At 35.0% G+C, this 21202-nt stretch overlaps 1 protein-coding gene across 1 annotated transcript in view; it reads right to left on the bottom strand.

Annotated features, from left to right (window-relative positions):
- The window catches only part of LOC132548956 (sacsin-like), a 31965-nt gene extending 15220 nt beyond the window's left edge, over nt 1–16745 (bottom strand). Inside the window, exons 1-7 of the mRNA XM_060212858.1 lie at nt 16742–16745; nt 15523–15738; nt 14310–14416; nt 12474–12587; nt 7914–8061; nt 4718–5232; nt 3694–4537 (exon numbers count right to left, since the gene is read on the bottom strand). Of these exons, the coding sequence (XP_060068841.1) occupies nt 3694–4537; nt 4718–5232; nt 7914–8061; nt 12474–12587; nt 14310–14416; nt 15523–15738; nt 16742–16745 (1948 nt within the window). The remainder of the gene's footprint in view (nt 1–3693; nt 4538–4717; nt 5233–7913; nt 8062–12473; nt 12588–14309; nt 14417–15522; nt 15739–16741) is intronic.
- Between the last annotated feature and the right edge of the window lie 4457 nt (nt 16746–21202).

Here is a 21202-nt window from a genome sequence, read left to right as displayed (position 1 = left end):
ACAAATCTAAGTAAAAAACGGAAAGCTGAGTACAAAAAAAAGGGTAATAGGTAATTTCAGGCTTCATGGGCATAAACTTATCCTTGGGTTGTTCATGATGCTGAAAACGATGTCATGTTTTGTAGCTAGTGTAGGAAATATCCAAACCTTGCTGACAAAACTTCAAAATTGTTCATAGAGACCGGGTCTGGTGGTAAGTTTAGGGAGGATACACTTGATTATCACAAAAAAATCTGACAGACATAAATTTTGTGAAGACCGTTTCATATTGGACAAAGAGAAAGATATGGAAAGTTCTGCCCCCTTACCGACATTATTTTCAAAACTGACAAAAAAACTGGACCAGACATCAAGAAACAGATTGCATAGTTGGTTAAATACATCGTTTTATTTAGCGAAAGAAAATTTATCATTCACAAAATTTAGTGGGTTGACTGACTTACTAGAAAAGGTAGGAGTTGGTATAGATATGATAAAGGTGCCAAAGATTTCGTGTCTGCTATTGCTGCAGTAGAGAAAGATGTAGTGAAAGAGAAAGTTAGAAATGCTAGGTTTTTATCAGTTTTGGCTGATGGTTCCATAGACTCCTCAGTGACTGAACAAGAGACAGTATTTTTGAGATTTGTTAATGAGAAACGTAATCCTGAGACAGCTTTCATTGACATAGTGTCTCTGAAATCTGCTACAGCTGAAGGTGCGTTCAATGGTATTTTGACAGCACTTGATACCCTTGGAATGACTGAAGAGGAATTGAAAGAGAAGTTGATTGGTTGTAATGTTGATGGGGCATCTGTGATGTTAGGTAGAAAAGGAGGAGTTGTAGTGAAACTTAAAGAATTTGTTGATCATCCCCTTGTAGCTATTCATTGTGTGGCCCCCAACTTAGAGCTTGGAGTATTGGATGCTACAAAAACAGTGAAGTATATCTCACAATTTCAAGACACTGTTCAACAAATTTTTAAGTTCTATTATTACTACCCCAAGTGCAGGTGCCAGTTGAAAGAAATCTCAGACATTTTAGATGAAGCAACCATATTGCAAGCAGGCTTACAAAAGACAAGATGGGTAGCAAGTAGGTTCAGGGTTTTTTTGGCTATTGAGAAATCTTTGGCAAGTATGTCACTTCATATGGAACATGCAGGGCAGGGTAAAGTAGATGATGCTGCCAAGGTGAGGGGAGTCAGAAAAGAATTTCTTAGGTTCTTGTACTTCATGCTGAGTGTGACTGAGGTGCTCTCAGATGTGAGTGTCCAGTTTCAGGCTGAGGATCTTCTTGTCAGTCATGTGAGTGAAAAACTGAAAGTGCAGTTGACAAAATTTGAAGTGATGAAGAGATCTTCTGGTAAATTTTACTCTAAATTCACATCAAACTTTGATGAGGAAAGGTATTGTCTTCACAACTGGGTCAGCAAGTAGACAAGAAATTTCACTCACTAAGAGCCCAATGAACTTTAAGGCAACATTTTCTGAGTTTTTGAATAAATGTATTGATTACATAAGGGAAAGATTCAAATGCTTAGGTGAACCTCCTCTTAATTATTTGTCAGTGTTTGACTTCAGAGCTTGGCCTAACAACAGGAATCTCCTGTTTACTTTGGGTGACTCAGAAATTCAGGACTCAGTGGAGTATTTCTTATTCTGTCTGACAGAGGAGAGAATTAAGATCCCAGGGGAGTGGATGGGTTTGAAATTGAAAGTCTCAAAAATGAAGTCATGCAGGCCTGTAGAAGTGTATTCTGGACTCCTTGAATTTCATCCTAGTGAAATCACTAATGTGCTTCTTCTTGTTATATCATGTTTACCTTGTCACCTTCCACTGCCAAATGTGAAAGAAGTTTTTCTGGTATGAAGAACATAAAATCCAGACTGAGATCACAGCTCTCACAGGATCATCTCATTGACTTAATGACAGTAACAAACATGGATCAGTCAGTGAAAGATTTCAACCCAGATCCATGCATTGATAAATGGCTCAGCACTACTAAAACAACTAGACATGTTGTGTGCCACCAAGAGAACGAGAGTGTCATCAAAAGAGTAGATGAACTAGTTGTTAGTGTAGTGGGAAGCTCTAAAGATCCCATTGATATTGATGAAGTTCTAGGTCCTTCAAGTGATGACAGAACTAATTAATCGGCCCAGGTGTTGAAACCCTGATTGATCCACCAGAGTATTGATTGAAAAGTAACGAATGTCTATTGACAGTTTGTAGTGAAAATAACATTGTAACAAGTTAAATATGCGACAGACTGGAAGTTCACATATCATAAGCTTACTGGATTTAAGTAAATCCATGAGTAAAACAATAAAAGCAAGTGTTGAGTTCAAAAATTGGATTTAGAAATTGTTACTAAAATTGTAAAACAAGTAAATTTCAAGTTTCACTTTCCCGACAGACGAGTAGCTGAAAATATTTTTTCTAGCCCTGAGGGGCTGCTTACCTTAATGGTAAAATGAATTGACAGACACTTTTCCATAGGCCGTGGGTTACTCACCATAATGGTGACTTGAACTGCAAATCACTATCATGCGATGGAAGTTTTCTCACCATAATGGTTAATTAAGTGAACTATGAATCAATTTACCAAATGGCTTTACTTTACCATAATACATTGCGCATAATTGTACAGTTGATAAATAGCAAGTTGTGGTGAATTATAAGTCCTGAAAATACGATAACATAGGATTATAGTATAGTCAAAAAAATTGGTTAATTCCATACCATCTTGTAAACACTTCTTAACAAATTTCTGAAATTCAGCATTTTTGAAACTTTATCCTTGGTTATTGTTTTCATAATTAAAAAGGACAGTTTTTACCTCAACTGTCAACTTGTCGGCCATTTGCTTTCCTGATCAGCCTCCATTACAGTGACGTGCCAGTCACAATGGCAGCATGTTTTTATTCTTTGTCACAGCTGTATGCTAAAAGGTCTGGGCCGTCATTTTCTTTGTCACTGATGATAATGCATGCTATACTAAGCTTTCTTATTCACGTGATGTGATGTGATGTAATATTTTGTTGTTATCTGCTTTATAGTTTCTCCCAAAAGTACAATGAAGCCAAGATTGGATGAAAAGGCAAGGAACTTTCAATGGATGTGAAAAATATTATTGTAGGGCTATTCCAGATGGGATATTCTCACCAAAAAAATAAGTTTGATGCTAAAATTACCTAAATTGACCATGGTCATTCATGTATGCTAATTTGGTTGTCCTTCATCCCATCATGCTACAGGCCCAATATCAGCACTTTGCGCATTTTGGTTATTGAGACAAAGTTGTTGAATATTTTGATAGATTTGATACCTGTGACCTTGAAATTGGGTCATGGTCGTTCATATTAACAAACTCTGTTTTCCTGCATTTCAGCATGCTACAGGCCCAATGTCAGCACCTTTGGCTTTTGGTTATTATGTAGAAGTCGCTTGAATGGAAAGTTTACATACAGCGGATGGCGCACGAAGACAGACGAAACATGAGGGGGAGCCTAAACATGAAATTTGAGAAATATCTATCTAGTTCTTCTCAAGAAATAGTGACAATAAGGATTTTTTATGGACAAAAGAAAAAATATTCATGAAGGGTGCTGATGTTGTGCTTCATCAACAAAACAGAACAAAAATGCCAAGCCCCAAAATTAGGTAAAATTTGGTTTATTTGATTTGATGAAATAGATAGAAGTAATACTTACCCGACTTCAGAATTTCCCTCAGATGATCACCTATTTGTTTTGGTAAATCTAATTTGATGAAGTTCTTTTCAGTGCCAGGGAACATCTTCATTTCATGTAACGTACAGAGGTATACAGGATTTCCCTTGTCAAAAGTTGTAAACGTATTGTCCTCGAGGGGAAGTAATTGAAGGTCAGTGAGATCGCTGTATAGCCTATCTGATAGAATAAACTGCAACAAGAGAAGTTTTTGTTGAATGGAAAGTGTACAGTAGATCTGTCCTTCTCTAATCACTTTCCTCATGTACGGTGGTGTGATTCGTGGTACGTCGGGGAACCTTTCTGCTACATGAGAAGGAAGCCTCACTACATTACATTTATACTTCAGTAAAAGATCAAATACACACTGTTCTGTCTGTTCTAATGTGCTTGACTCGAGTCCATCTCCCCGCCATTGTAAGATAGAAAAAATGGCATCTTTTGCTGTGATCCACTTACCTCCTTTATTATCAGTATGAAAGATGGCGCTGTCCTTAAGATGTATGTACAAGGGATTCAACAAAACATCCCAATTCTGTTGTACATTTAATTTTGAAGGCAGTATCCTATAAACAATATTGGTAATGTATTGCTGTTCTTTAGGGATGCACTTTACATACTCTACTGTATCAGCGTACGCTTCAGCAAGTACTTCTTCACATAGCAATTGGTTCCATTTTTGGGCTTTGTCAACTCGTTCGGTCTGGTCATCCATTGGCCATTTAACATGATGTCTGTCCTCACTAAGGGCAAAAAATCCATTTACATGTAGGGGTAAGCCTGTACAATTTTCATGTGTATTGGGAAGCGGCAAAAAACAAAACACCTGTCCATGAAATTTCATGTTTGTTGTGTTGTCAAAGGGTACCGCAAGCCCTACAAAAGGACTGTAAGACAATTGCTTATCCTCCGCTAATACTCTTAGTTCTGTGGAAAGATTATTGCGTCCTTTTATAAAATTACAAACAACCCAGCATTGCTCGTTCAAAGTTTGATCATCCTTTACAGTAATGTTGACTCGGAATATTGCCTTCATGTTGTCACTAGGACTCACTCCTTTGCATCTGTTCAATTCGTTGTTAAAATGTTTCTTTTTCTCTTTTTCCATCACATCACAGTCCACTGAAAAGGAAGTCAACTTTTTATCCTGGTCAGAAAAAGAAACATGGGAGATGTTCTTCAGGAAAAGTGGCAAACAAGCAGCCTCTTTCTTGAATACTGCTATCAGCTCTGAAACATCACTTAGGTCAAGGATTTTTGTTGATAGATCAGAGGGACATTGGCGCAATGGAAACCAAAAGAGAGTACCCAAGTAATTGTTCTCCAATGATCTCTGTGTAAATCCAAAATGTCCATACACAGACTCCATAGCTGTGCGTGCTTGCTTGTAATGGTTTTTCTGATTTACAGATTTCCTCAGTTTCTTGAAGGTCAAAACCTGGCAATCATTACCAAATCCTTTTCTTGTCCGGAATGGGTCAATGATCATTGCTCTATCACAACTTATAATCACTGGATTATCTGTAAAAAAAGATATATATAAGTAATTAGTAACACATTTGAAGCAGTTCCAGATAGACAATTAAAATCTTTGCTTTGAAGTAAGGCAACCATATGATATGAAATAAAACAAAATAACAAACAATGAGATCCAAGAAAGATCAAGGCACCCACCATTGTTTGATCTTTATATGCTCTTTGAAAGTTGGATCTTTCCCCTTCTTTTTTCTTCTTTTCTGTTTTTGCTCTTAATGATGAGATATTTGGGCATTCCATTGCCGATATAAATGATAATCTTTTACCTACCAAATCCAAAATAGCCACCTGGAAGCCATTTTGTTTCTTCTAATCAGTCCCAAAATCAAACGAGCTCAAGGAGAGATCAAAGGGAACATATGTATGAAATTTGAGTAATCTCCATTCAGCACTTTTTCAGAAATAGCAATAACAATCTTTACTAGGCAAAAGATGTCTTTCTGTCGACCATTTTGTTTTTTCCGATCAGTCCCAAACTCAAACAGGCACAACTAGTTACCTAAAGAACCCTTTACATGAATTTGAGAAAAATCTATAAACAACAGTTCTCAAGAAATTGTGATAACAAACTTTCAAAGTCAAAATCTAAGATGTTCGTCTTTCAGCCATTCAGTTTTTTCAGGGGAAACCTACATATGAAATATAAGAAAGAACCATCAATTACTTCTCAAGAAATAGCGATAACAAACTTTCAAAGTCAAAACCCAAGCTGGCTGCCTTTCGGTCATTTTGTTTTTCTGATCATTTCCAAAATTACATAGGCACAACTAGACACCAAGAGGAACCTACATATTTCAAGAAATAGCGATAACAAAAATTGTTCACAGGCAGATGACGGATCATGGACGCAAAGCGATCAGATGGTGGACTAATAAAAATGTTAACTATATAAGCTACTGGTGAAAAAAAATGATCTCAAACAATCTATTACATGTTCTGCATGCGTTATGATTCCGTTATCAAAATACATTTCAGCACCCTGACATTAACCAAGGCATTCAACTTTTGACAAGAAGTGATACTAAAATAAAGTTCCAAATAAAGAGCTAACTTAAAATATATTGAAACTAAGCCAAAGAGAGTTTTATTTATGTATAGCATAATCCTGAGAATGTTTGATAAATATACATTATATAACGTTTTTAGGGCGCATGCCTTTTTTCAGGAAATTCTCTTGTCTGAGTGTTCAGTTGCATTCAGAAATGACAAAAAAATACTACAACTACCTTTTAATTCAAAATATATAAATAGGCCTATGCTGAGGATTACTACGACTGCACTGTGGACATTGAAAGCAGGCCTGATTGTGCATTGTGCACATCTGCACTTGTATTATCAAGAACAGCCTGGGTTACGTCAACGTAACTTTTCATCGTTTTGGGATAAATGGCTGTCAAAACACCTTCACGTGCCAATATTCTATCCATACTTGGTCTATAAATAACATCAAATGGTTTAGCTGTGATTCCACTATAATCTGTTTCATATTTCTACTTACTCTCAGTTGAACTATAAGCTGTCTGTCGTAAATATCATATATAGTTCGTTTCATAAAACTTCCGAATTTTCAGCCTAATTAAGGGCACCCTTGCCTTCAATTACCCGCTCCCTGTGTCCTTATAAGGTGATATATACGGTATTGGATCTATGCCAGAGAATGCTTGACAAATATATTGAACCTTTCCAAGGATGTTTGACAAATCAATAGTACTCAAACTCAAGAATGTATGACAAATAACTTGTATCTGAGCTGGAGAGAGTCTAACAGAACCATTGAACTAAATCCAGACAATGTTTGACAAATATACAAAGACTCAAAATTTTTTAACACCTTTTCATACAAATTTAAAGTTTGATAAATTAGAGTCAAACTTGAACTGTTGCCTGAGACTAACTTATAGCCTAGCCCCTGCAGTCAAGTTACTAGACTTCACTGTAGGTGCTATAAAATTAAGTAAATATTATACAAAGTGTTGAGGGGCCTGACTCAGGTAAGAAGGATAAATTAACTTACATGTATATCAGCAAATATGACTGTGTTTGCAGCGAAGTGGAAAATTATAAGGGGTTGTGGTGATAAATTTGACACTGATCTCTTAATAGCCCAATCAAGCATTTCCTTCAAGGAGGCTTGGCATAAGGTATGAGTGTCATTGGCCCAAAAGAATCTAGGATACTGTACAGAAACAAAAAATTGGACAGACGGACAAGGGGAATCTGCACATGAAATTTGAGAAAGATCCATACAGTTCTTTTTTTTCTAGAAATAACAATAACAATGTTCATTATCAAAATCCAAGCTAGCCACCTGTCAGTGATTTTGTTTTTTATAGCAATTACGAAATCAAAGTGGTATCACTAGGTATCTAAGGGAACCTACACATGGAATTTGAAAAATCCATCCTGTACCTGTCAAGAAATAGCAATTAAAAAAAATGTTCACCGTCAAAATCCAAGATGGCTTTCAGCCTTTTCATTTTTCCTGATCAGTTCCAAAATGAAATGGACACAACTAGGGATAATTAGGGAAAACAATGCAGGGAAGATGCAGGGTGTTTTGAATAGCCCATCATCTGACAATGGTGGGCTAAAAATACATTATCTGGTACAAACTGATGGTTACAAAATTTTATAAAGAAAACTTTGATTATTACTTATAAACTTACCAGTGAGATGGAACACTGACTTGAATCCCAGACCGAATCTGCCCACCTTTAGAGCGTTTTCTCGTTTACCACTATTGTATATGCTCCTCACATATTTCCAGTCCTGTTTACTAAATATGGCGTTGTTATAAACACAGAGGGCGGGAGCCTAAAGGGATAGAATAACATCAAAGATCAGAAACAAGAGTAACCTATATATCACAACTTAAACTGCCAATTTCATATGTGATAAGAATACGTAGATGTTGCTAATTTCTTAAGTAACCTATATTTTTAAATCAATTTCACCGAACAATATAATCATTACACAGAATATTGGCACATGTGCCCATCACTGATATTTACACGATACGTTGAAGCAAATAAACCAATCAACCAATCAAACACAAACAGAACAGAAGCAAGAAAGCATCTAGTGTAAAAACTGCTTACTCTATAGCGAAAAATGAAACAGTCTGTAAGACATGAATGCTTCCAATTCTATCCAGGCATTGTTGGATAAGATTGTGACCTTTGACACTTCGACTTTTACTGATGACTACCTTCATAAACTACAATGTAGAACTTGATGTTATGATAGAATGGAGTAAATATCAAGCAAACATGTTGAGAAGTTCTAAAGAAAAGATGTTGATTTGAAATATGAAAAGAACACTGTCATATAAACACAGCCATATAGACAAAAGAACATTGCCATATAGACAAAAGTAAATCCTAATGTAGTAACATGACAACAAAAGAACACTGCCATATAGACAAAAGAACACTGCCATATAGACAAAAGTAAATCCTACTGTAGTAACATGACAACAAAAGAACACTGCCATATAGACAAAAGTAAATCCTACTGTAGTAACACGACAACAAAAGGACACTGCCATATAGACAAAAGAACACAGCCATATAGACAAAAGAACACTGCCATATAGACAAAAGTAAATCCTACTGTAGTAACATGACAACAAAAGAACACTGCCATATAAACAAAAGTAAATCCTTCTGTAGTAACACGACAACAAAAGAACACTGCCATATAGACAAAAGAACACTGCCATATAGACAAAAGAACACTGCCATATAGAAAAAAAGTAAATCCTACTGTAGTAACACGCCAACAAAAGAACACTGCCATATAGACAAAAGAACACTGCCATATAGACAAAAGAACACTGCCATATAGAAAAAAAGTAAATCCTACTGTAGTAACATGACAACAAAAGAACACTGCCATATAGACAAAAGATCACTGCCATATAGACAAAAGTAAATCCTAATGTAGTAACATGACAACAAAAGAACACTGCCATATAGACAAAAAACACTGCCATATAGACAAAAGAACACTGCCATATAGACAAAAGTAAATCCTAATGTAGTAACATGACAACAAAAGAACACTGCCATATAGACAAAAGTAAATTCTACTGTAGTAACACGACAACAAAAGGTCACTGCCATATAGACAAAAGAACACAGCCATATAGACAAAAGAACACTGCCATATAGACAAAAGTAAATCCTACTGTAGTAACATGACAACAAAAGAACACTGCCATATAAACAAAAGTAAATCCTTCTGTAGTAACATGACAACAAAAGAACACTGCCATATAGACAAAAGAACACTGCCATATAGACAAAAGTAAATCCTACTGTAGTAACATGACAACAAAAGAACACTGCCATATAGAAAAAAGAACACTGCCATATAGACAAAAGAACATTGCCATATAACCAAAGTAAATCCCACGGTAGTAACATGACAACAAAAGAACACTGCCATATAGACAAAAGAACACTGCCATAGAGACAAAAGTAAATCCTATTGTAGTAACATGACAACAAAAGAACACTGCCATATAGACAAAAGAACACTGCCATATAGACAAAAGTAAATCCTACAGTAGTAACATGACAACAAAAGAACACTGCCATATAGACAAACGTAAATCCTACTGTAGTAACATGACAACAAAAGAACACTGCCATATAGACAAAAGAACACTGCCATATAGACAAAAGTAAATCCTATTGTAGTAACATGACAACAAAAGAACACTGCCATATAGACAAACGTAAATCCTACTGTAGTAACATGACAACAAAAGAACACTGCCATATAGAGAAAAGAACACTGCCATATAGACAAAAGAACACTGCCATATAGACAAAAGTAAATCCTACTGTAGTAACAAGACAACAAAAGAACACTGCCATATACACAAAAGTAAATCCTACTGTAGTAACATGACAACAAAAGAACACTGCCATATAGACAAAAGATCACTGCCATATAGACAAAAGTAAATCCTACTGTAGTAACATGACAACAAAAGAACACTGCCATATAGACAAAAGTAAATCCTAATGTAGTAACATGACAACAAAAGAACACTGCCATATAGACAAAAGAACACTGCCATATAGACAAAAGTAAATCCTACTGTAGTAACATGACAACAAAAGAACACTGCCATATAGACAAAAGTAAATCCTAATGTAGTAACATGACAACAAAAGAACACTGCCATATAGACAAAAAACACTGCCATATAGACAAAAGTAAATCCTACTGTAGTAACATGACAACAAAAGAACACTGCCATATAGACAAAAGTAAATCCTACAGTAGTAACATGACAACAAAAGAACACTGCCATATAGACAAAAGAACACTGCCATATAGACAAAAGAACACTGCCATATAGACAAAAGTAAATCCTAATGTAGTAACATGACAACAAAAGAACACTGCCATATAGACAAAAGAACACTGCCATATAGACAAAAGTAAATCCTACTGTAGTAACATGACAACAAAAGAACACTGCCATATAGACAAAAGTAAATCCTACTGTAGTAACACGACAACAAAAGGACACTGCCATATAGACAAAAGAACACAGCCATATAGACAAAAGAACACTGCCATATAGACAAAAGTAAATCCTACTGTAGTAACATGACAACAAAAGAACACTGCCATATAAACAAAAGTAAATCCTTCTGTAGTAACATGACAACAAAAGAACACTGCCATATAGACAAAAGAACACTGCCATATAGACAAAAGAACACTGCCATATAGAAAAAAAGTAAATCCTACTGTAGTAACATGACAACAAAAGAACACTGCTATATAGACAAACGTAAATCCTATTGTAGTAACATGACAACAAAAGAACACTGCCATATAAACAAAAGTAAATCCTTCTGTAGTAACACGACAACAAAAGAACACTGCCATATAGACAAAAGAACACTGCCATATAGAAAAAAAGTAAATCCTACTGTAGTAACATGACAACAAAAGAACACTGCTATATAGACAAACGTAAATCCTACTGTAGTAACATGACAACAAAAGAACACTGCCATATAGACAAAAGAACACTGCCATATAGACAAAAGTAAATCCTACTGTAGTAACAGGACAACAAAAGAACACTGCCATATACACAAAAGTAAATCCTACTGTAGTTACATGACAACAAAAGAACACTGCCATATAGACAAAAGATCACTGCCATATAGATAAAAGTAAATCCTACTGTAGTAACATGACAACAAAAGAACACTGCCATATAGACAAAAGAACACTGCCATATAGACAAAAGAACACTGCCATATAGACAAAAGTAAATCCTACTGTAGTAACATGACAACAAAAGAACACTGCCATATAGACAAAAGAACACTGCCATATAGACAAAAGTAAATCCTACTGTAGTAACATGACAACAAAAGAACACTGCAAAAGAACACTGCCATATAGACAAAAGTAAATCCTACTGTAGTAACATGACAACAAAAGAACACTGCCATATAGACAAAAGATCACTGTCATATAGACAAAAGTAAATCCTACTGTAGTAACATGACAACAAAAGAACACTGCCATATAACAAAAGAACACTGCCAAAAGAACACTATATAGACAAAAGAACACTGCCATAGAGACAAAAGTATCCTATTGTAGTAACATGAAACAAAAGAACACTGCCATATAGACAAAAGAACACTGCCATATAGACAAAAGTAAATCCTACGGTAGTAACATGACAACAAAAGAACACTGCCATATAGACAAACGTAAATCCTACTGTAGTAACATGACAACAAAAGAACACTGCCATATAGACAAAAGAACACTGCCATATAGACAAAAGTAAATCCTACTGTAGTAACATGACAACAAAAGAACACTGCCATATAGACAAAAGAACAATGCCATATAGACAAAAGTAAATCCTACTGTAGAAACATGACAAAAATGAACAATTTCATATAAACAAAAGTTAATCTTAAAGGGTAAACATCTAGAGAATATTTAGAATCATCTGCCTATAGCTTAAAAACAACAAAGGTATTACTAACAATCATTAAGAAAACCAAAATTCTGTATCAAATATATGGGGTAGCTTTAATAACATATATTGAGATAAAATATATTTTGTAGTCACATCTGTATGTTAATAATATGACAGATGTTTTTGTAGAAGTATCTTTAATTTGAAAATTGTTTTTATGATACAAAACAAGATGATATTTAAAGCTCACCCTGAAATAATCTGAATAATAGCCATTGTCTTTTTCTGTTGTTTCACAGTTGTCATTCACATAAATAATCTTCATCTTTGTGGCATTGGCATCATCAGCATTTTGAACCAATTCCTGTTACAGAAAGAGATCACATTAGCTGTAAGGATTGTCTCCCTTGCACTGAATTTATTTGCTAAACCTCAAACATAGAATTCCCTTCATAAGCATCTGTCAGTACAGCATCGGCGACTATTATTATCATTTCACCAAACTAAGGACTACTTAGCCATCTGACCATTACTGTTGACCCTTTCATAGCAGTGACAGTCAGACCAGGTCATAAATATATAGTTACATATATCTAAGCTTATAATTACAGTTTAACTAGCTTACAACTCTCAGAAAATGAAATTAAAAAAATTAAAATCAAGAAGCAAATGAATCATAGGATGAGTTCTGTGTCTCAATGTCGAAGTGTTCATCTTTGCTAAACAATAGAGGTCACAGTGAGACAAAGGGCTGTATTCTGAAACAATACTTCAAGTAATGCTTGTGTGTAACTCATATGAGGGACACTCAAGTGCAACTGAAGGGTTATTAAGGGGAATTAAGTGGGATTATAACCAAGTGTGACTGGAGCGTAGATTTGTTTTTAACATCTGTATAATTTCAGACCTGTTAGAAAATTTAATGTAAGCATTTTGCTTGGATGCAATAGCACCAGAAACGTGTCTAATAATTGTACTGACAGACGGCTGAGATATGTATCTACAAGATCACCTGTCACACTTTGAAAACTTCCATTAGCATAGAGAGGCGTTGCCCATGAACTGACAATTCACCTTCAATTATTCCTAAAATAGCTATCACAGTATTTTTTGCACAACTTGAATTTTCAAAAAAAGAATTAACATTATCCAAGGTCTCCAAAAGATTACATCTATCCTTCATTATCTTCAGTCTTCAGTAATAGTCCATATTATTTCTTTTAACTGTGGCTCAAATGAGGTATAACCTTCACTCAACCCTATTGTGTTTCCACCTTTACTCCAAGTGGAGTGTCAACTGAGAATGACAATTTCTTTCACCTGTACCGAGTAAAATTGAGTTGTTTTAGGGATTAAAAACAAAGAACATTGCCAATAAAGCATGACCCCAGGCTGAGGTTTTTGATATTCAAAGAAGAAACTGTCTTATTTCAATAAATAACCCCAAAGATGAACATGACAGTCCCTTCTTGCTCTTTCCAATGTGCATTTTACAGCGTATATCCTTGTTAGTGTAATAATAAGGAGTAATGAAAAACACACTACCACTGCTGGGGTTGAACTAGCAACCCTTTGGTCTCTAGCCTCACACTCTACCACTCGACTATAGGGAAGTTCCCATTAGCTGAAGCTAGTAAGGTGACCTATGCTCTCAACTTCTACATTAGTATCGGTCCATTATTATTTATACCAATGATTTCAATATATAAATAAAAAAAAATAAATATCTAAAAACATCAATACGTAAAGTCACATCCCAAAAACTGAAGAATTTTTAAGAAAGTAAAATGTTCAGAAAATTTCGTAAAAATGGTTTATTTGCCAACCAAATGAAAGACAAATTCATGACACTGTGGCTAAACCCCACAGATACATTTATGTAAAAATAAAACATTACTGTACCATCAGTTCTGCTCCTCTATAAGGCATTGAAAAACTTTCTCAAAACCTTTCACCAATTGTTGATGGTTGGCTATAATCAGTATGCCATAACGATCTTTACATAACTACCCCGTATAAAACAAATCACCCTGAGCAAATCAAATACTGATGGGACATATTGAAAAAGTAAAACCCTGTCACTTACTCGGATGATTTGAATGTCCTGGTATTTATCAAGTATGTTCTTCAATTGTTCCAAGAGTGTTGGCTGATCAATATCACATTCTGAATCAGTGGATTCATTGTCCTCATCTGTAAAAATACATATTGCTCACATAATATCAATATGAAATAGTCATATCATAATTTTGTAACTTTGACCAGCTGTATGATATCTACAATGTATGCAATACATGTAGTTTTATATAAAACTGACACATCGATCCATAACACTGACACATCAATGTAGCATATATATATCTCTCATTTTTATCAAGAGATATCAGGGGGATATCGGCACCCACCAATGATTGATTTTCATTTGCTCTTTAAGTAGGATCTTTTCACTTCTTTTCTCTAAATTCCATGAAATTTGAAAATTTCTCTGAAGAAATAGCATCAATAATCTTCAACTACCAAATAAAAGATGGTAGCCTCTCAGTATTTAGTGTTTCTGACAGTCCCAAAATCAAAATGGCACAACCAGGGACAAAGGGAATCTATATATATGAAATTTGAGAATGATCCATGGAGTACTTCTCCAGCTATAGCAATAACACACTATTACTGTCAAAATCCAAGATGGCTGAATGTCGGCCATGCTAATTTTTGAATCAGTCTGAAAATGGGCAAGTAAACAGCTAGGGACCAAGGTGTCTCTACATATGAAATTTGAAAAATATCCATTCAGTACTTTTCAAGATAATAACAAGAAATGCTTTAGAATAGACAGACAGACGGACAATGGACAGACGGGACATGGACAATGGATTCGGACCATCAGATGGTGGGCTAAAAACAAGAGGCCCATGGGCCTTGACAATCATCTGACTACAAAGACAAAGTATTAAAATTGCAGTAGTGGTAATGTGAAAATGATGACACAAGTTCTTGGTATTATGTATATATTCTGATATGTCTTGTGGGATGGGTAAGATACAAAGAGACATATTTGCAACTAATCTCTTCCCATTGATGTTTCAGACTTTTAGAGCATGCAGGGGTTTTAGCTAGAAAGTTAGCGAACATTCCCTTTGCTCTCCACTCCCCTGTCTGCCTCATGAGTCAATATACTCTTGGTTTTTAGCACTCAATAATAAATGTAACTTATTCGGCACTTATACAACTTGCTATGCTTCACATTCCTGGAATAAAATTATGCAAACATTGCCTTTCATGTAAATTTCTGTATCACATACCTACAGGAGCAGAACCAGCATCTGTGTTACTGCTGCATACTTCCACATCTGAAACAGCTGCTATCATATTTGGGAGGAGATTCTCTCTTGGCCTTTCAGATTGAAATGTATCCACTTTCGTTTTCTTGTGTACTATGTCTGGTGAATCAGGTGTGTGTTTCCTCTTATGTTCCCAGTGGGAAGTTCCCGGAGGATCTTCCTCATCGTCTTTACAATCTTGAATACATATAATAGATACAAGTTTACACATAACTTTAATGGAGCCAAGTCTATAGGGGATTGAAAAAATTCAAGAAAGTGCATGCAATATATGAAAATTTGCCTGCCTGTTCAATATTAAAAAATTAGGCCACTCTGAAATTTTGTCATGGAAGATCCTGTTTAAATTTGACAGTTATGTACATTACAGACTCAACAAACACAAGAATTGTTGACAAATTACTGATGTGAGAATATTTACATCCATGGAGGAAAAATGTAAAATCAAGTGCCAAGATCATCTAACAAGGCTGTGCATAAGGGATTGAAATAAAGGATAGAATGGTAGAAAATAACTCATGAGCTTGAAATTAAACAAGAATGTATATACCCTATCCTCCATCTGGGAATTGCTAAGGAAAATGTACTTCAAGTCATGGACAGCATCAATGACATTTCTGATATTGCAAACTTGCATAAATAATTTTCAGGGGTCAGGGCTGCTACAATTATGATGTAATATAGGTCAGGCTGAGTTTTCAGTAACAGTGACCTTGAACTGGGTACTGAGAGAAGACATAGAAAAAAACAAACCAAAACATATACTTCTGTAATGTATACAGATTTTAGCTTAGCGCTACTGGTTGTTCTCTGTCTGTCTTGGATGGCGTTTAGTGTTATTTAGTTACATAATTTGACATTGTTGTTATTTAGTGTTACCTTTAGAAAAATAATAGATGGAAGTGTGTTTACATTTGTCTCATCTCATAAAATTACATCCAGCTTGGGTAAACCTGATGGCACGAAGCAAGGTCATGTTACACACTATTGAATGCAGGCTGTTCAGTCTGTGCAAGTTAACAATTTTTCTTACTTCTGCATTAAATATTCTGTTTTATCCAAATTATTCATTGCTTCTTACATTTGGAAGGATTTCCTTTACAGTTTGTATCTGAGGAAATACAACAATTAAGCACAAACACAATTAAGGTATGATTGTGATTGAGGTAAGCATACATACCCATTGTCAGGTTTTGCAAAACTCTTTGCTAGATTAGTCCATTATATTATCTGAAGACATAAAACATAAACCTTAATGGTAAATATTAAACTGATTATAATTAAAAGAAATAAAAGATGACATGATATAAGGATGGTGTTATGTTAGAATCTGCAGGACTTCATAGGAATTATGAACGAACATGTCTGGTCATTATGACTTCTTTAACACATCTAAATATCAAGAGATCAACAGTGAGTGACAATGCTGTAGTTGTTCCTGTAATAAGTCTTAAAATCATATTGTACATGTAATGAAATGTAAATTGTGCATGCCAACAACTGCCATTCCAATTGTTACGGATTCTAAACATGTTTAAACTACACAATTTACAATTTTGGTTAATCTTTAGTTATGACAGTTTTCTACATTTGTCTGAAATAAGGCGTTATCCTGTGGGATTCAAAAATGTTTAAAATTAAAATACATGACACATGTGAAAATGCGATATGCATGAAACTTTGACCTTCAGACAATGGTGACATGCGTATTCGAGGTACACATCATTCTGTCCGAACTCTACACTGACACTCGACAACAGATTTAAGTATTCTAGCTAAGGTTCAATATTACAGACCATTCTTTCCAGACTCTACACTGACACTCGACAACAGACCTAAGTATTCTAGGTAAGGTTCAATATAACAGGTTATTCTGTCCGGACTCTACAGTAATAATTGACAACAAATTTAAATATTCTAGGTAAGGTTCAATATCACAGGTCATTCTGTCTGAACTCTACACTAACGATGGACAACAGACATAAGTTTGCTAGGTAAGGTTCAATATCACAAGTCATTCTGTGTTTGCGTATGTACAGTATCTGTTCAATTATTGATGAAGTACATGTTTGTATACATATACTTTAATTACTGTTGTTGCAAAAGGAATGTTGCTGCTTTGCTAAATTATACTTATGGCCTTGCTAGTACCAAAAATTAATGTTTAATAGCCTAATATAGTGTGGAAATGAAAGTTTCCTGAAATTCTGACAGTTGTTTCACCCTTTTCAAATGTATAACAGTAATTATGGATTTTAAAGATGGAACTTTAGTGAAAAGTGAAAATCTTGAGTGAAAAGGCTTTTGTATTCATTATGTTTTGTATTATTAAAAATGGTCAAAGCCTTTTACCTGTCTTTGTGATATATGGAGAGGGAAATAATTGATTGAAAATGAAAGTAGAGGATTTCTATCTTCCAAGTAACGCCAAGTTTTTAACAGCAAAGATGAATGCCAAGCTCGTTCAAGATACAAGATGCAAGATACAAGAAGCTTTATCTAATACCATATATGTCAAACAGGTATAACATAAGTAGCACTATTTTTGCACCAAACGAAATTAAGAGCAATAGAAACAAATGCAAAGAAAATGTGTTTATTACATACAAATTATCACAGACTGTTTACACATAAATAGAAATACAAGTGGAGAGTAAAACATGTAATAACATAGCAGTGCATAATTAGGTCTATCACAGGCAATGATGTGAAATATCACAACCAGAAAATTATAAAGATTGTGATATAATTGTGAGCACCTGCATATCACATAGGTGCTGCTGTAGGAGACATGATATACAGTAATGCAATGTAAATTAAAAGACAAGCAATGTTGAAGTAATAATCCCAGCTTGCAAAAGGCCCAATATCAGCACCCGAAGCCTTTTAGTTATTGAGACGAGGTTGTTCAAAGAATTTTAAACATTACACAAGATAATTTATATTTACAAATTTGCTTACACTTTATCCATAATTGCTGCAGACTCAATATTAGCACCCTGGTCTGATTGGTTATTGAGAAGAAGTCATTTGAATGGAAAGCTTATCCTTCGCGTCTGATGACTTAATAAGATATTATGTTTAGGGTTTTCCATAAGGGCCGGTCGCCGGCCAATTTGACCGGTTACTTTGATCATTTGGCCGCCTACACCAATCCAGTTCTGTAATAATGTTCCGTATACGACTACACGTACACGGCAGGCCAGCCTCCTACTTTCACTACACAGCCTACTACTAACAAAATTATGGAAAACCCTGATGTTATAACAAATGTTAGAAGCAGACGATTGGAAACTATACTGCCAGTTAGGAGTACAAAAAGCATTACCCAAAAACAAAAGGCAAGCTGAATAAATTAAATTTAATACACAATTTTTGAAATATAACATAAAACAAACAGGTAACACAAAAAGAAGATATATAGCAGTAAAGAAGACTAAAACACTGAGATACATCAGAATTCTAAACTCAGGTACAAATAAAACATGAGCACACAGGGCCATCCCAGGTGTGCAGCAGCCTGACAAACTTTGGATAATTATCTACCTTTCTCAAATGGTTAGGCATACTATCCCTCACCTGGGCTGCCTTATTGTGGAAAGATTTCAAACCATACCTGGTTGTTCCAACTCTTACAAGCTCCAGCTGTCTTTCACTCCTGAGGTAATAAAAAGAAGATTTCAAAGTTAGATGATTGTTTTAATTATCAGAAACTACATTTGTTGTAATTCTAAAAATACTTCATACACCACGGTTTTCATTCTGTTTCAAAATAGATAGATTACATATCACTAAAAGTTCCAAATTTGACATAATGTATTCAAATTCTATGAAACAAATATATCCTTTCCATTTTCCTACTACAAAAAAGCCATGGCAGGGGACAATAATCAAAATTTGAAAGAATGACAGTTTTAAAAATTAAAATTTCCCCTGCTTGCTTACAGACAATTCTTTTCAACCCATATAACTGCTTGGATGCTTTCTTACAAATGTTAGATTAACCACATCTACACATTTTATATCTCATGTAATAATAATGATAATAAAATTTTTTATTCATTTTACAACAATTGTGAAGCAAGTTTTTCCCAACTAAATTAAACACTCTTGTTGGCCTGGATGGAAGCACACATGGGGTCTTACTGTGGGAGGAAACCAGAGTACACAGGGAAAACCAACTTGGTCTGGCAGGTGACCCCATACCTTTTCACAACCATTCCTGGAGTCATACCCCAGACAACTAGATGAAAGACGAGCACGTTACCACTGCACCGACTGACAACCCTATGTTATGTGTCTTTTCCCCTTTAGATATGGCCTGAAATCACTCAGGATTGGCCTTCCTCCCATTGTCTTCAAACCACTAAATTAAAATACTGAGCTCCACTTTCAGTGTTTTTCTTTAAATTTACATGGTAAAAGTCAAAATTGGAGAGTTTTTATCGCCAACATAGTTAGAGAGGTAACTTTCTGTGAACATAGTAAAAATGTTGTTTATGAAGACATTAAAGATTAATGGTCCTAAAATAGATTCCTGGGGTCAATGATTAAATATATGATTGAAATTAAAATTCTCTCAAAACTTTTTGAAGTGGATGATAAAATTCAAACAGGTCTTTGATTATGGTTGTCAAGCTGATCTTTCTTTTTGAAACTTGAAACCTGTGCCAGCTTTAAATTATGAGGAGATGACTTAGTTTCAAGACAAAATGAAACCATTCATATGGGGATATAATGTTAGTTCGAAGTTAAATGTTGGCTAAAATGGTTACATAAAATATTTAAAATGTTTGTAATGTAAAGAACTAGCATCTGTGAGGACTGGTTTAAAAATATCGTAATTTTCACTTAATGCTTTTTGAATTATTTGAGACAATTGAGACCTTGCCCTCATAGTTTTAGAGAGGTTTTATTCAGTAAAGTAATTCTGTTATCTTATTTTGCTACATATATCCCCTTTCCGGTTAAAAATCTGTTTTTAAATTCATCATTTTTGTGCCTTATTCACTGTCAATAGTTTGAGAACATTTCTTTCTTTGTATTTGAAAGCATCGACAATCAACTAGGCCCAATATACTTATCATGAAGTCATCGAGGCCTCTCTTCACGTCCGTTATATACTCCAGGCTATGGTTTACTACTTAGCACTGATCGGTGTCACATCATATCTATATCCCCAATCATAAAAGTACCTGTATACTTTTTTGCCCATCATAAGTATACCCCTCCAATATTATTTGTAGCCTCCCCCTCCTCCATCGCTTTTGGAAGTGTTCTTAATTAGCCTACGGACAGACAACACAACTCATACAAATGGCGTCAAAAAGTCTGGACTGCTTTTTTATTCGGGCCATCTCAATACTCTACAGGTAAGTACAGGGTAATGGTCGAGAAGTACGAATGAATCTTGGGATTGACTAAGAACCGGAATCGGATCTATTATCTCCGGAATTACTGATACTACTACACTACAGGAAGTATCTTAGGTGTATAACATGTACATTTGATTGTTCTAGGAAATCCCGCATTGTGCCTGTTATTGCCATACACGTAAGGTAAGGTATGTGAAATTCTTCTGTGATATCTTATATTTTATAATTAATAATTTTAAGAAATCCACAATAATTTATTACTGATT

The sequence above is a fragment of the Ylistrum balloti genome, unplaced genomic scaffold (assembly GCF_031769215.1).
Source record: "Ylistrum balloti isolate Yb309-2 unplaced genomic scaffold, AGI_CSIRO_Ybal_v1 Utg370038, whole genome shotgun sequence".
Taxonomy (NCBI): domain Eukaryota; kingdom Metazoa; phylum Mollusca; class Bivalvia; order Pectinida; family Pectinidae; genus Ylistrum; species Ylistrum balloti.
Note: the sequence above shows the minus strand (reverse complement) of the source record. Positions and strands in the feature narration are given on the sequence as shown.